This window comes from Mangifera indica, chromosome 6 (assembly GCF_011075055.1).
Source record: "Mangifera indica cultivar Alphonso chromosome 6, CATAS_Mindica_2.1, whole genome shotgun sequence".
NCBI classification, from domain to species: Eukaryota; Viridiplantae; Streptophyta; class Magnoliopsida; order Sapindales; family Anacardiaceae; genus Mangifera; species Mangifera indica.
Window position 1 is genome coordinate 9695301 of NC_058142.1, and position 14075 is coordinate 9709375.

General features: G+C 31.8%; 1 protein-coding gene across 1 annotated transcript; it reads left to right on the top strand.

The window, feature by feature from the left end:
* The first annotated feature begins 3356 nt into the window (after positions 1-3356).
* LOC123219646 (GDSL esterase/lipase 5-like) lies at positions 3357-8257 on the top strand. The gene is made up of 5 exons (XM_044641647.1): positions 3357-3540; positions 7116-7244; positions 7387-7502; positions 7574-7795; positions 7970-8257. The coding sequence occupies exons 1-5, from the start codon at positions 3357-3359 to the stop codon at positions 8255-8257; spliced, it is 939 nt and encodes a 312-aa protein (XP_044497582.1).
* The last annotated feature ends 5818 nt before the right edge of the window (positions 8258-14075 follow it).

Genomic DNA, 14075 nt, shown 5'->3' on the forward strand with positions numbered 1-14075 from the left:
AAATATGGCACACCTAACAAGAAAAAAAAAACAAAAATAAAAAATGTGGGAGCATTTCAATGAAATAAAAGAAACGATTGAAAGTAAATTAATCCGACTAGAAATGTGCAAACATTATGGTTCATGTTTAACATGTGCCAATTCGAATGGCACCAATAATCTTCATCGTCATATTTATGAATATTGTAAACAAATTCCACACCATTTGAGAGGGCAATAAAGAATTTCCTTCACCAAATCATAATCGGTTGTTACCTCCACTATAGTAGGTAGTCTAAGTGATTTAGGGGTATTGGAGAAATGACGAATTTCACCTACAATCAACAATAAATGCATGATTATATGACGCTCAAGTATGTTGTTGGTTCTTACCAACTTTCTACATATGCTAAAGATGAAATTTTAGAATGGATAACGCAAAACAACGTTCAACCAACATTTAGAAGAATTCTTAGGTCTTACATCCTTAGAAATTATGAACTCATAAAATTAAAAATTATGAGAGAATTATGTCATTTTAATGGTATTATTTCAATTACTTTTGATTTATGGACTGCATCTAATCAAAACATAAAATACCTTTGTGCAACTATCAATTATATTAATTTTGATTGATAGTTATGCAAAAATGTTAATACATTTAGATAAGAATATCCTCATTCTTATGTATTTATCAAACATTGGTAAATATTTTTAATGAATATAAAATTACTAACTCTATTTTTACAATTACATCAAATTATGTCAAAATAATAATAGAGTAGTTGAATTAATGTTGCATCATTTAAATGTACCATTTGTTGGAAGATTATTTCATATTAGGTGTGCATGTCATATCATGAATTTAATGACTCAAGATAGTTTAAGCTTACCAAAAGATCAAATAGAAAGAATTAAATATGTCATCGCTTACATTTCATTATCTCTATCATATATACAAACATATCATCAAATTTGTAAACAAATATGCCTAAAACAAAAAAAAATTAAAAGTTGATGTTAGAATTAGGTGAAATTCAACATATTTTATGTTGAAAACATTTGAAGGATATGAAAAAGGTATAACACAATTTTTCAACACAAACCAAAAGAATATAAGAACGTAGTTTTTTTTTTTCACTAAACATGATCGGGACATTTTAAATGCTCTAATGAACATGTTAGAGCCCCTGAAAATAGCCACCGATTAATGGTCAAATGTGTATTATCTTACCACATGTTTAATTTTATATTGTAGTGATATTTTTAAAGAATATAGGTATCATAATGTTTTTAAAGATATTTCAAGACAAATGAAGGAAAAAATTTAAAAACATTGGAAAGAAACACTTTTATTTTTGGTTGTAGTCACTGTTTGCCATCTTAAGGTCAAAATATTAGGTTACGAAATTGTTTAAATATTATAAGTGAAAATTTGTTAGAATGTGACACTCATAGAATAGAAAAGATTCAAAATTTTTTACTTGAAATACATAATATTTACGAAAATAAATATGGAAGGACATTACATACTCCTAAACCAGAGGTAAGTTCAAGTGGTTAATCCAAAGGTAAATCACATTTATGGTCTATCTTACATAAAGGTAAGCAATAGGTAGGTCAAATTTCAAATTATAGTAAGTTTAATAAATATATTAATATTGATCATTTTCTAGAAATAATGAATCGAGAATATGAGACATTCAATATTTTTGCATGGTAGAAAACACATCAAGTCACTTATCCAATGTTCTATGCTATGACATGTGATTTACTAATGCCTTGAGTATCTACTATAGCATCAAAATTAACTTTCAGTGTAGTTGGAAGCATGTTGGAGGATAGACAATCCAACTTACACCCTAACATAGTTGAGACGATTATATATACGAAAGATTGAGTGATAGTTGAATTCAAATTATAGAATAAGATAAGAAAAGATATATTTGAAGAATTTAAGAATTTAGACATTGAAGATGATTAAAAATTATATAATTCAAACTTATTTTTGTATATTATGTAAATGAACTAATTTGTATTATCTTCAATCTTTTTTCCATCATATACCTACAGTATTTCTTCGTCACAAGTGAGAGATTATTAATAAAATGTTTTAGGTACTATCTTTAATTATGTTAATTTGAATTTGAATTTTATTTAATTTTATATAATTATTAATAAAAAATATTTTTATTATTTAATTAATAGGCCAACCCACTAAACTGGTTTGTTAAGGACCCAATACATTACAAGTTGCTAAAGTGTGAGTCATGTCATAAGCCTTCAATAAATAGCGGGCCAACCTAACTCACAAAATTTGCATTGTATTGAGCCTTGTCTTGACAAGGTATGATCAACCCTGATCTATTAACACCACTAATTCTATGTGTGAAGATATTTAATTCATGTATTGTCTTTTTAATTTGAAATTACCTTTAATGAAAAGCGGCCTAACATAAGAGTTAAGAAATGTCAAATCATCTAATCCCTTTTAAAGCGTATTTCGTTTGTATTCACACTAAAAATGGGAAAATTGAAAATTTTGCCATAAAAAGGGCTCACCTATACAAATTTACCACACTTTTTGCATACTAAATATTTATATCACAAAGTTAGTTGAATAACTAAACTACCTTTGTCTTCAACCTTATAAACACAAGGAAGAGTTGACCATTTGAACACTAAAAAACAAATTTTTTTTCAGAAATCTTACTGAAAACTCATCCTAATCTAGGTCAGTGTTGATTCATACATATTATCTTACATATTTTTTGTTTAACATTTGAAAATCAAATATTGTATACTAGATAAAGTAGATTATTTATGGTAAATTTATGTTAATATAACTGAGATCTAAATCTTGACTAAAGAACGAGTTAACCTGTAATCTCGCCTACCCATTTTTTCTGCGATGTGAATTTGCAATTTATCATCCAAGTTTATTTACTTTACGTTGCAAGCTTATTTTAAACAAAAAAAGAAAAAACCTACATTTAAGATTCGTTTTGGAGGGCAATACAATGTAATGAGATATGTCGGTGGGAATAAAAGACTAATCTGCATTGACATAAGTGTTGATTTCAAACGATTTATGATGAAAATATGCTATCGTCTTAGAATTGATCAAATTTAATTAAAAGTCCACATATTTATCTTTGGTGATGCATTGGTGGGTCTATTTAAGATTGTAGATGATGATGATCGTAAGTATGTGATAATGGTAGCAAGAAGTTTACAAAGATCGATAAAAATTTATGTTACCAAGAGTCTTATTGAAGGAAGAGACACAATCAACAAGACGAAGAGTTTCATGAGGAAGAAATGGAAGATCATCCGACATACAATTGGGCACAACCATAAAGTTTCAAGAGTATGGTATGAATCATGGTGATGATGATAATAGTGATGACTATGTAGATGAGGATTATGATGTTAAGGGGAATGATGATGATGACGATAATGATGAATTTTTTAGGCTTGATGATGGTGATGACATGTATTATGTACCAAGCCAAGATGTTAGAAGAAGTCAAACCAATGCTTATAATAACGAGGTCGAGTGTAATGTAAGACGTCATGGCTCTATAGATATTAGAACATATACAAGTCACATTCATAATTCCAATACGTTTTAGTGGGTTCCTGAGTTCTTTGTTAATGTTGTGAATGTGGATATTAGTAATCATAAAGCACAAAGAGACAACCATTTAAAAGTAATTCGAATGCAGAATTGAAAATATTATTTCACAAATATACGTTAAAGGCAAGTATTCAATAGAAAGTTGGTTACTCTAATATGACATTGTATGAGATTCAATATGTACATGAATAATGCCAATGGCAAACACGAGCAAAAAAGGAGAAGAATGGAGACTACTGGGTGTTACAGTGTATGGATGACGTACAAACTTGTCTACGGGATCAAATATTACCACATTATAGATAGACAGATGCAGAGTCATTGGGGAACATTTTCAAATCAAAGTTTGTGGTTGATCACATCTATCGACCAAAGAAAATTATTTTTAATAGGGCAGATAGGTACAAGATCGATATTTCATACACACAAGCGTGGCGTGTCAAAACATATGTAATAAATGCATTACGAGGGTCTCCAGAGGAGTCTTTCATGCTCTCACATGAGTATTGTTACAATTTGAAGCTAAAGAACCTAGGAGTTATAACACATATTGATATCGATATGGAAAATAAGTTTCAATTTTTCTTCATGGCTTTAGGTTGATCGATAAAGGGGTTCCAACAATTTTGTTGCCCAGTAATTTACATTAACGCTTCACATTTAAAGGAAAAGTACCTTAGGTCTCTTTTAATTGTTGTTGCGAAAGATGACAATAATCAAATTTTTCCATCGACCTTTAATATTGAGCACAAGGAGAGAATAGAGATGTAGACTTCGTTCTCAAGGGGCCTACGTATATGCATTAACAATGTTTTAGACTTGGCCATTATTTCTAATCGACATCATTCAATCATTGCATTGGTGGTAAACCTAATGTCTCATGTCCATCATGATTTTTGTAACTATTATATAAAAAATAACATATGTACAGAGTTCAAAATAACCAAACATATTGAAAAATTATTTTGGACAGTTATTAAGGCATATCACATCACTAACTTTGAATTTCTCATAAGTAGAATTACCTAAGTAAATGTCACAATAAAATCTATTTGGCCAATATTAGGTATGACAAATGGGCACACGCCTACTTTGGAAGATGGCAGTATAACATTATGACGACCAATATTATTGAATCCTTAAATACTTTGACAAGGACTACTCGTAATTTACCTATCACGATATTAGTTAAGTTTCTTATGAGTACAATACAACATTGATTTTACAATAGGTGAAACCTGACAGGTATATTTGACTAAAATTAGTTTTTATTTTATTTATTTTTTATTACATTGGGTGGAGGACAAGATTGTTGGACATATGCATAAATCTATCAATATGGTAGTTAAATCGATCAACGTCCACAGATACAAAGTATATAATTTGCAACAGCAGTTGTCCCTCGTTGATATTTTGAACTAGACATACGACTATGAGAAATTTCAACTTTCTCATATTTCATGTATGCATGTCGAGACTGTGACAAGGTTCGATAACCTCTCAGAATGTTTTAGATAGGCTAGTTTATATTACCCAACAAAATATTTACAAAAAGTGCATAGAGAAGATGTTAATGCAATAGGAGATCAGTTAATTTGCGCACAATCTAATATGCTGACAATTTATTTGTGCGATCCAACGACAATGGCAAGGTCGTCCGTCTAGCCATGTAAGGAGGTCATCATAAAGAGAAGAAGTCTAACCATAAAACTGCAGTTGATGTCATTAAGCTAGACATACATGACTGAATTGACCGAGTCTTGCTTCGGTGCTCCTTTTCTTGTAGTGCTTACTTTTCAGCGTGCTTTTCACAAGCGTGCATTATTTAAAAGTGAATCCAATGTTCAGACTTGCGGCCTTGCCTGTTGAAAGCATCGTGGTAGATGGGGAAATAAATTATCAAGCATCCATGCTTGGACAATTAGATGTAAGCCAGTGAAGGGACCGCCTATACATATACGTCTAAACTTACATATTAATGTTGGATCCTTATTTCAAAATTCTAACTACTAGGTTGATCAGCGTATTACCATGGCACACATTATACTCAAACTGATTAAAAAGTCAACTTTCGAAGGAAAAACGTGAGGTACTAGGCTATATTATATTAGATTAGAATTGATATGATCGGATAAAAAAAATACTTGGTAGAAAGTCGATGATAATGATGAGATGGACTGATGAGTAGTCTTTTATTTTTTTTTTAAATTAATTTTATCAAAGATAGTGATTAAAGTAGAAGAAGGTTAGGTTAGAACAACAGTTAAAATTGTTAATTCGTAATCGTTAGCACCCACGAAGAAAACGAGTTTAATATATTATCTTTGTTCTCCGTGTGAAGACATTTAATTCATAAGTTGTCAACCATGAACAGTGGCCCAACATAACGGTAAAGAAATGTGAGATCATCACTCCGTGTTCAAGCATATTTTGTTTGTTTTCACAATCAGAATATATCGAGGAAACTATCTACTGTTGTTCTTTGAATGAATATAATTCATTGTAGCAATCGAATTCTCAACATGAAACAGACCAATAGGTAGTTTTATTCCATTCCTTTTCAATCTCATTTCTATTTTAGAACACGGTTTAAAATTCTCTAAAAATAATGATTATTACTGTTTCTTTAAATTTAATTTTAATTTATAGTGAAGCAGAAAGTTTTGTTATAACATGATATGGGAACACCATATGGAAAATAAACGCGATCAATTGTATGACTATGTTGAAAGTGAAGCTGCGAAGAATATCATACCAAAAAAAAATTATCCGCAGAAATTGATAACGGGAGAAAGTTTTTTAGGTTATTACAACAATTCATATTGAAGTAAATGTCAACTTAAAGCCTTTTTTGATTAGAGAATCAAATATATATATATATATACACACACACACGAAAAACAATATTAACTATGATTCTTGGCCATCAGGTAAACGTCAATTCAAACCCTTTTTCTGATTCATTTTACATGCATAAGGTCACCTTCAAGTAGTTAGTTAAATGAATTTAACATTGGTGTTCACCGACCAATCATATAGAGAGAGGATAATATTAACGTAAGAGCACATGCAAATGAAATACTATTTTTAGCAAGTTGTATATGCATGATACATAAAAATCCAACTGCATAATCTTGAGGAAATAAAATGGTGTCTTCCTTGACTATTTTACATGTAGAATCCTTTCTGGCACCTTAAATTATGGCAGGAATCTAGCCTAGCTATCAAACATAAAAACCACGTGATGATTTTGCAGAGATTATTTTTGCAAGATTCAACAGCAGAACAGCACTATAAATACTAGCAAGAGGGAAGGCAAGAAAGCAAGAAAATTAACCAAAGTGTTCAGTTGTGTATTGAGTCATGGCAACTCGAAGCAAGTTTGTTCTCTACTTAACAGTTACAATTTATGTAACCCTTTTCAGCCCAATGCAATGCTATGATATTAAGAATCATAAGCTCTTGATTGTCATTGGGGATTCACTCTTTGATACAGGCAACAATCAATATCTTCCCTGGAATAAAGGGGTAAACACTACGGGGAGTGTTTGGCCCTACGGGATCACCTTCTTTCACAAGCCCACAGGAAGAATCTCTGATGGCCGCCTAGTCCCTGACTTCATTGGTGCGTACGTAAGCTATGCATTTTTGTTTACATGTGCAATAAAGCATTTAAGAAATTTAGAAAAAAAGACGACTTTTCATAAAATCCTTTGGGAAGACATTAATGTAATAAATGAATCTGGACTTTTGATTATTTGCTTCAGCAATTAATGCAACATTGAGACTACCAGTACCATACCTGGAGGAAGGGGGTGAATTTGTTGATGGCGTCAACTTTGCTTCAGCCGGATCTGGTGTTCTTGGTTTTAATAAAAAGGCGGTAAAGTCTTCTTCTTTTCGTCTTCATTGCGCATGACTTCAGCATATATATTTAATAATGTACTTTTTCAGATTAACCTTGAAGAGCAACTAGAATATTTCAAGACCTTCGCGAAACAACTACAACAGAAATTGGGTCACGAGGAAGCCGAAAGTCTTCTGCACAGATCGGTGTTCTTGTTTAGCACCGGAGGAAACGATTACGTCATTTATAACATGAGAAGAGATCCGTCTCTTTCCGAGCAGGTTGAACATGTAGGACAGGTGCTCGGTAATTTAACAGCTGCACTCGAAGTAAGATGTATCCTAACCCTTTGTTACGTGTAACTTATGTACATACTAAAAAATAGGTCTACGTAGGAAGTTTACGTGCAACCAGTAATATATATGTAGAACCATCCAACAATTTGGCGATGGGGAACAAATTTAACTTCTAACAAATACATATATATATTGTGATTTATGTAGGAATTTTATGCTCTAGGGGCAAGGAAAATTGGCTTCCAAAATGTCGGACCATTGGGTTGCATGCCAGATGTGAGAGAGAGAACCAATGAAATAGAGGTTGATTGTGTTGAGAGATTCATGAGGCATGCAACATTACACAACAGTTTCCTATCCACTGTCCTGGAGCAATTTGCTCATAAACACCCTGATTTCAAATATGCATTGTTCGATTACTATAATGCTCTTCGTAATAGAACTCTTCATCCCACAGAATACGGTAATCAATTATTCATTTTTAAACAAAACTAAAAATCTCAGTTGATCATCTTTAATTTACTGCTGTGATTACTAAATTTGTTGTTGCTTTTGTTGATCCGCAGGTTTCAAGGTAGGGAATGTTGCATGCTGTGGCACCGGAGCTCTGAACGGACATGGTTGCAGTAGTACAGAGGAACCTTTCAATTTATGCGATGATAGGAATGAGTATGTGTTTTTTGATGGAGGCCATACTTCTGATAGAGCAAACTTTCAACTAGCGGAGCTAATGTGGAGAGGACCAAAAGATGTCACAGGACCTCATTACAATGTTGAGATGCTGTTTAATCTTTAAATCAATAAGGAATATTAATTAATGTATGCAGGATAGGTCTAATTAAATAAAGGGGTGATGCTAGTATGTCATTTTCCCAGAAAAACAAAGAGATTCTGAAGCACATATGCTTGAGATTGTTGTTGATTTCTAGTTTTAGTTTAAATCATTTCAATAAAATTTCTGTTCAACATTTCAAGTTTTCTCCTTAATGCTATCTTGTCTTATGTGCTTAAACAAATAGTTTCTATGATACCACCACCTTAATACTATATCAACCTATCACAGGTCAACCATTAATTGATTTTTGGTACATATGCAGGGACCATGAATAATGTTCAAAATACTACGTTGATAACAGATATTTCTCACTAACCAAACATAGACGGATAACCAAATAGGCGTGTCTCTGTTTGTGTGTGTGTGTTTTGTTTTTAGATAGGAGCACAGGAAACACATGACCACAATTAACACGCGTATACATATGGTTGCAAATTCTACACTAACCTGCATATCATTATAAAAGTGTTTTCTACAGGGGTTCAAAGAACCTTAAGGCCAGGAAAATACTACAGCCAAAAATTTTCGAGAAAACGCTTTCTTGCTTCTAAAGGGTATAAGTTTCAAAAGTGTTAAAGACTAACAAAGAAGAAAGCAAGATTGGTAATTTCCTACTAAGGACAACTTGAATATGGCTGACTGATAGGGATGTGAATGCTTACTTATAGAGAGTTTATGCATGTCAAGTACCCTAACTAGAACCCCACAAGTCTTAGAATTCGATTGTACAACCTTTTGAGGTGAAATCATAGGAATTTGTAACAAGAGGAAAATGATGCAGGCACCTTTTTTCGAAGCCTAAAAAGTTTGTTCTTATGTAATTTTCCACTATTCCCATATTTACATAAACACTTGCCAGCCCTTTTGAGCCTAATAAATTACACATAAAAACGTTGCATAGATGATTCTTTCATAACCCTCATTTGCCTACTTTGACTAATTAAAATCATACCCTGATCACATAAGAGTCAACCTTGAAAAGAAGAAAGACATTGTACCCTAATAATATGTTAAAAAGGAGTACAACATGAAGAACAATAAAAAAAGGCTTCAATACAAAAAATACCGTGATACGGAGAAGAAAATAATTTTGGGGGAACTGATTCAAAAAATAAAAAAAGAAGTAGGGAAGGAGATTAAAGAACGGCAGAAAAGAAAAAGACATTTTTATTACAAAAGAAGAAACTATTCCTCACAATCAAGAATATGAGTGCCCGGATTCCGACTAACGGAAGACAACCATGTGTTTGAAAAATAAAAGTCTCTTATCAAGCTCATTCAAAAGTCAATCACCTTCAAGTCATGCTACAACCATCAAAAAGACCTGATTGATTCCATGAAATATAAACCTACAATAGTGCAAATTGGAAATGCAGTCTTGCCTATGAGTTCTAGGTCGCAATAGCTCATAGAGGTCATGATAGGGAACAAGCTGTACATATACTCAATCTGTAGTGGAACAAAACCGAACATAGAGGTTGTGTAAAGGAAATTCTTGGGACCAGTTAAGATAGTTAAGCAGAAAACCAAGTTGTATTCGCATGCTGGGGAGTCTAAGCCTTTACAGGAAAAGCCTTAAAAAAATTATATTTTCATTGGTTGTACAATTACCTGAGCTTAAGGGGGACAAAAGCTATGTAGTTGAATATTCTCCACATTTTACAAGTTTTGATTTACTCAAGGACAAGCAAAAGTTTAACTTTAGGGGAATTGTTATTGTTAACATGTATGCCCATATACAGTGTCTAAAAGCATAAATTTTTGTATTTAATAATAAATTAGTTTAGGATTTTAATTAATTAATATTAATATTTCTAGATATTTTATTAATTGTTTTATTTTCGTTGGTAGGAAGAACAAACAAAAAATAGTAAAAAATTTTGAGGAAAGAAGAAGAAATTGAAAGAAATCACAAAAACATCCCAACCGCATTAGGAGAAGGTTGATACGTAAGAAAGGAACGGAAAACAAATCCCCAACTGTATCAAAGAATCAAGAAAGGAGCAGATTTGATGTTGAATTGAAATAAGGAAAATCAATCACAAAAACATCACGATTATTTTAACAGTTTTACTCAATCTACAAATTTACACAATATCATCAGTCAAACCTGAAGTCCTAAAGTTTAACTTTAGGGGAATATGTTATAGTCAAAACGTACGTCCATATATAATTTCTAAAAACATAAATTTTTGTATTTAGTAATAAATTAGTTTAGGATTTTAATTAATTAATATTAATATTTCTAGATATTTTATTAATTGCTTTATTTTTGTTTGTATGAAAAGGGAACGAAAATTAGGGAAGATTTTTGAGGAAAGAAGAAATCAAAAGAAATCACAAAAATATCCCAATCACATTAGGAGAAGGTTGATACATACGAAAGGAACAGAAAACAAATCCCCATCTGTATCAAAGAATCAAGAAAGAAGCGGATTTGATGTTGAACTAAAATAAGGAAAATCAATCAAAAAAACATCATGATTACTTTAATAGTTTTATTCAATCTACAGATTTATACGAGATCCTTGGTCAAACCCGAAGTCCTAGATTTCTCTTATTGTACGAACTTAGTAGTAGTGTTATAGTTGTATTTTGCCTATTGCTTCAATTGATTGCAGATTTAGTTCTAATAATTTAAGAAGTAGTAGTAGACGTATTCTTACAGTACAAGCCTTTTATTTGAATGGTCTCCTTAGTTAATATAAGCTTCAAAACAAATTAGAAGTCAATATCTCAATCCCTGTGGAATCAGTATCTATTATACTACTTGTCGATATGTGCACTTCGAGCAAAACGTAACATTACCCTTCACAAAACTAGAGGAACCGATAATATGAAGCTTGACCAACAGTTGGTATGGCATGGGTCAAGTCAAGGACATTTTAAGGATTATATATAAATTAACAGTAGAATTATTACTTATTAAGTATTTTGTCACTTACTCTTCGACTTTTATGTGTGCAAGTACAAGTGATCACAATAGTTATAGGGTGAACGATGGTCAGTAGGCATAGAGCAATTGATGGCATTTTTATAATGATGATTTCATTCTATTTATGTAGTCAAATTTTAGTTTGATGTATTTTGAATGATAAGGTTTTACATGAATGCATACTCAATTAGTCAAAGTAGTGACATCTTTCTGTAAAGGGTAGTACTTCTAGAGAAGGGTGTTATATAAAAATGCTATTGTAATACAAATCATCATATATTCATCATCAACCATTCAGAATACATAGGTGTTTGATGCATATAATAGTTTGCATCAAGCCAGATTCAACACACATAGTTAGTGTAGTTAAAATGTTTGTGGCTAATTCGAGAAAGGAACATTGGCAAGCAGTTAAAAGGATTCCCTAATATTTGTGAGGTGTGATTGATTATGAGATTTGTTTTGGAACATTTGGCATTGCAGGTTCTGTAGTTTGATATGTAAATTCAGGTTATGGTAAAAATATAAACTATAGGAAATCTACTATCGGCAATATATTTACATCGGCAAATGGTCCAAATATTTGGAGATCTGTTTTTCTGAGAGGCTAAATACATTGTAGTACTAGAGGAAGCTAATGAAGCATTATAGTTAAAGGGGTTAACGTTAGATTTTGGATTTGATGAACAAGCCTTTGATTTACACTATGTCAATCATAGTGCCAAAATGTTATCAAAAGAATCAAGTGTACCATGCAAGAACCAAAACACATTGCTATGAAGTATCATAAGGTTCTACAGTTGATTTCTTCATGTGAGTTCTATTATTGAAGGTGCACAACAAAGACAATGCAATATGCATGTTGACAGAGGTGCTACCATTGGAGAAGTTCAAGCATTGTTTAAACTTTCTCCAAGTCACCACTTGCTAAGTAGTTACAGGTTGGAGATTTAGGTGAAGGTGCATGTTTTTCAAGGTTGAGCGAGTCTTCTAAGGGTGTAATTAATATTCACAAAGGTGAATATTGTTAAAAATATAGCTTATACTCAAAAGTGTTTCACTTAACTTTTAGGATTGATGGCACGAGTGTTCCATCATACATGAACAAGTGTCCTAATTGAAGAAGTTTTAGAATGAGCATTGTTGACAAAGGAAAATGGGTGTTCTATCAAGAGGAACATTCATTCTATCGAGTGAATTGAAAAATTTAAGATGGGATATTACTGTATTTTTTGTTCCAATATAAAAGAAAAACCCTATTTTATCTTATATAAAAGTTTTTACACTAATTTTCTTTTGATTTTAACAAAAGAACAATGTTTTCGTGGACATCAATAGACACATTACCAAAGCACGTAAAAATTGTGTGTCTTGAGATTGATTACTATTGCCTTTGATTTTCTCTTTTGGTTCATAGTGTCATTCAATTCAAAACTTTGCAAATATCATGTTCATTAGAATAGCTACAAATTTATCAAAGATCATGGATAACGGTGAAAACATTGTTAATACCTAAATTTTTTACCACCAACAGCTCTTCATCCTAGTTTTCAGCATGCTTTTCACAAGCATCCATGATTCAAAAGTGAATCCAATGTTCAGACTTGCGGCCTTGCCTATTGAAAGCATCGTGGTATATGGGGAAATAAATTATCAAGCATCCATGCTTGGACAATTAGATGTTAGCCAGTGAAGGGACCGCCTTTGCATATACGTCTAAACTTACATATTTCAAAATTCTAACTATTGGGTTGATCAGCGTATTACCATGGCACACATTATACTCAAACTGATTAAAAAGTCAACTTTCGAAGGAAAAACGTGAGGTATTAGACTATATTATATTAGATTAGAACTGATATGGTCGAATAAAAAAAATACTTGGTAGAAAGTCGATGTTAATGATGAGTAGTCTTTTTAAAAATAATAATAATAATAATTTTATAAAAGATAGTGGTTAAAGTAGAAGACGGTTAGGTCAGAACAACAGTTAAAATTGTTAATTCGTAATCGTAAGCACCCACGGGGAAAATAAGTTTAATATACTACCTTGCTCTCCGTGTGAAGACATTTAATTCGTAAGTTGTCAACCATGAACAGTGGCCCAACATAACGGTAAAGAAATGTGAGATCATCACTCCGTGTTCAAGCATATTTTGTTTGTTTTCACAATCAGAATATATCAATGAAACTATCTGCTCATGTTCTTTGAATGAATATAATTCATTGTACCAATCGAATAGATAGTTTTGTTCCATTCCTTTTCAATCTCATTTCTATTTTAGAACACGGTTTAAAATTCTCTCAAAATATTGATGCTTATTGTTTCTTTAAATTTAATTTTAATTTATAGTGAAGGAGAAGGTCTTGTTATAACATGATATAGGAACACCATATGGAAGACAAATGCGATCAACTGAATGACCATGTTGAAAGTGAAGCTGTGAAGATCATCATAAAAAAAAAAAAAAATTCTCGTGCTACTTTGTTCAATAACATTGGCTGCACCAAAAACCAGTAAGAATTCTCTGCAGAAATTGATA

Bases quoted from the DNA above. Each gene is read 5' to 3' on its own strand.
- LOC123219646 (XM_044641647.1), top strand. From the start codon at position 3,357: ATGAATCATGGTGATGATGATAATAGTGATGACTATGTAGATGAGGAT. The intron at 3,541-7,115 runs GTAATGTAAGAC...TCTTTGATACAG, and splicing joins TTATAATAACGAGGTCGAGT to GCAACAATCAATATCTTCCC. The intron at 7,503-7,573 runs GTAAAGTCTTCT...GTACTTTTTCAG, and splicing joins TTGGTTTTAATAAAAAGGCG to ATTAACCTTGAAGAGCAACT.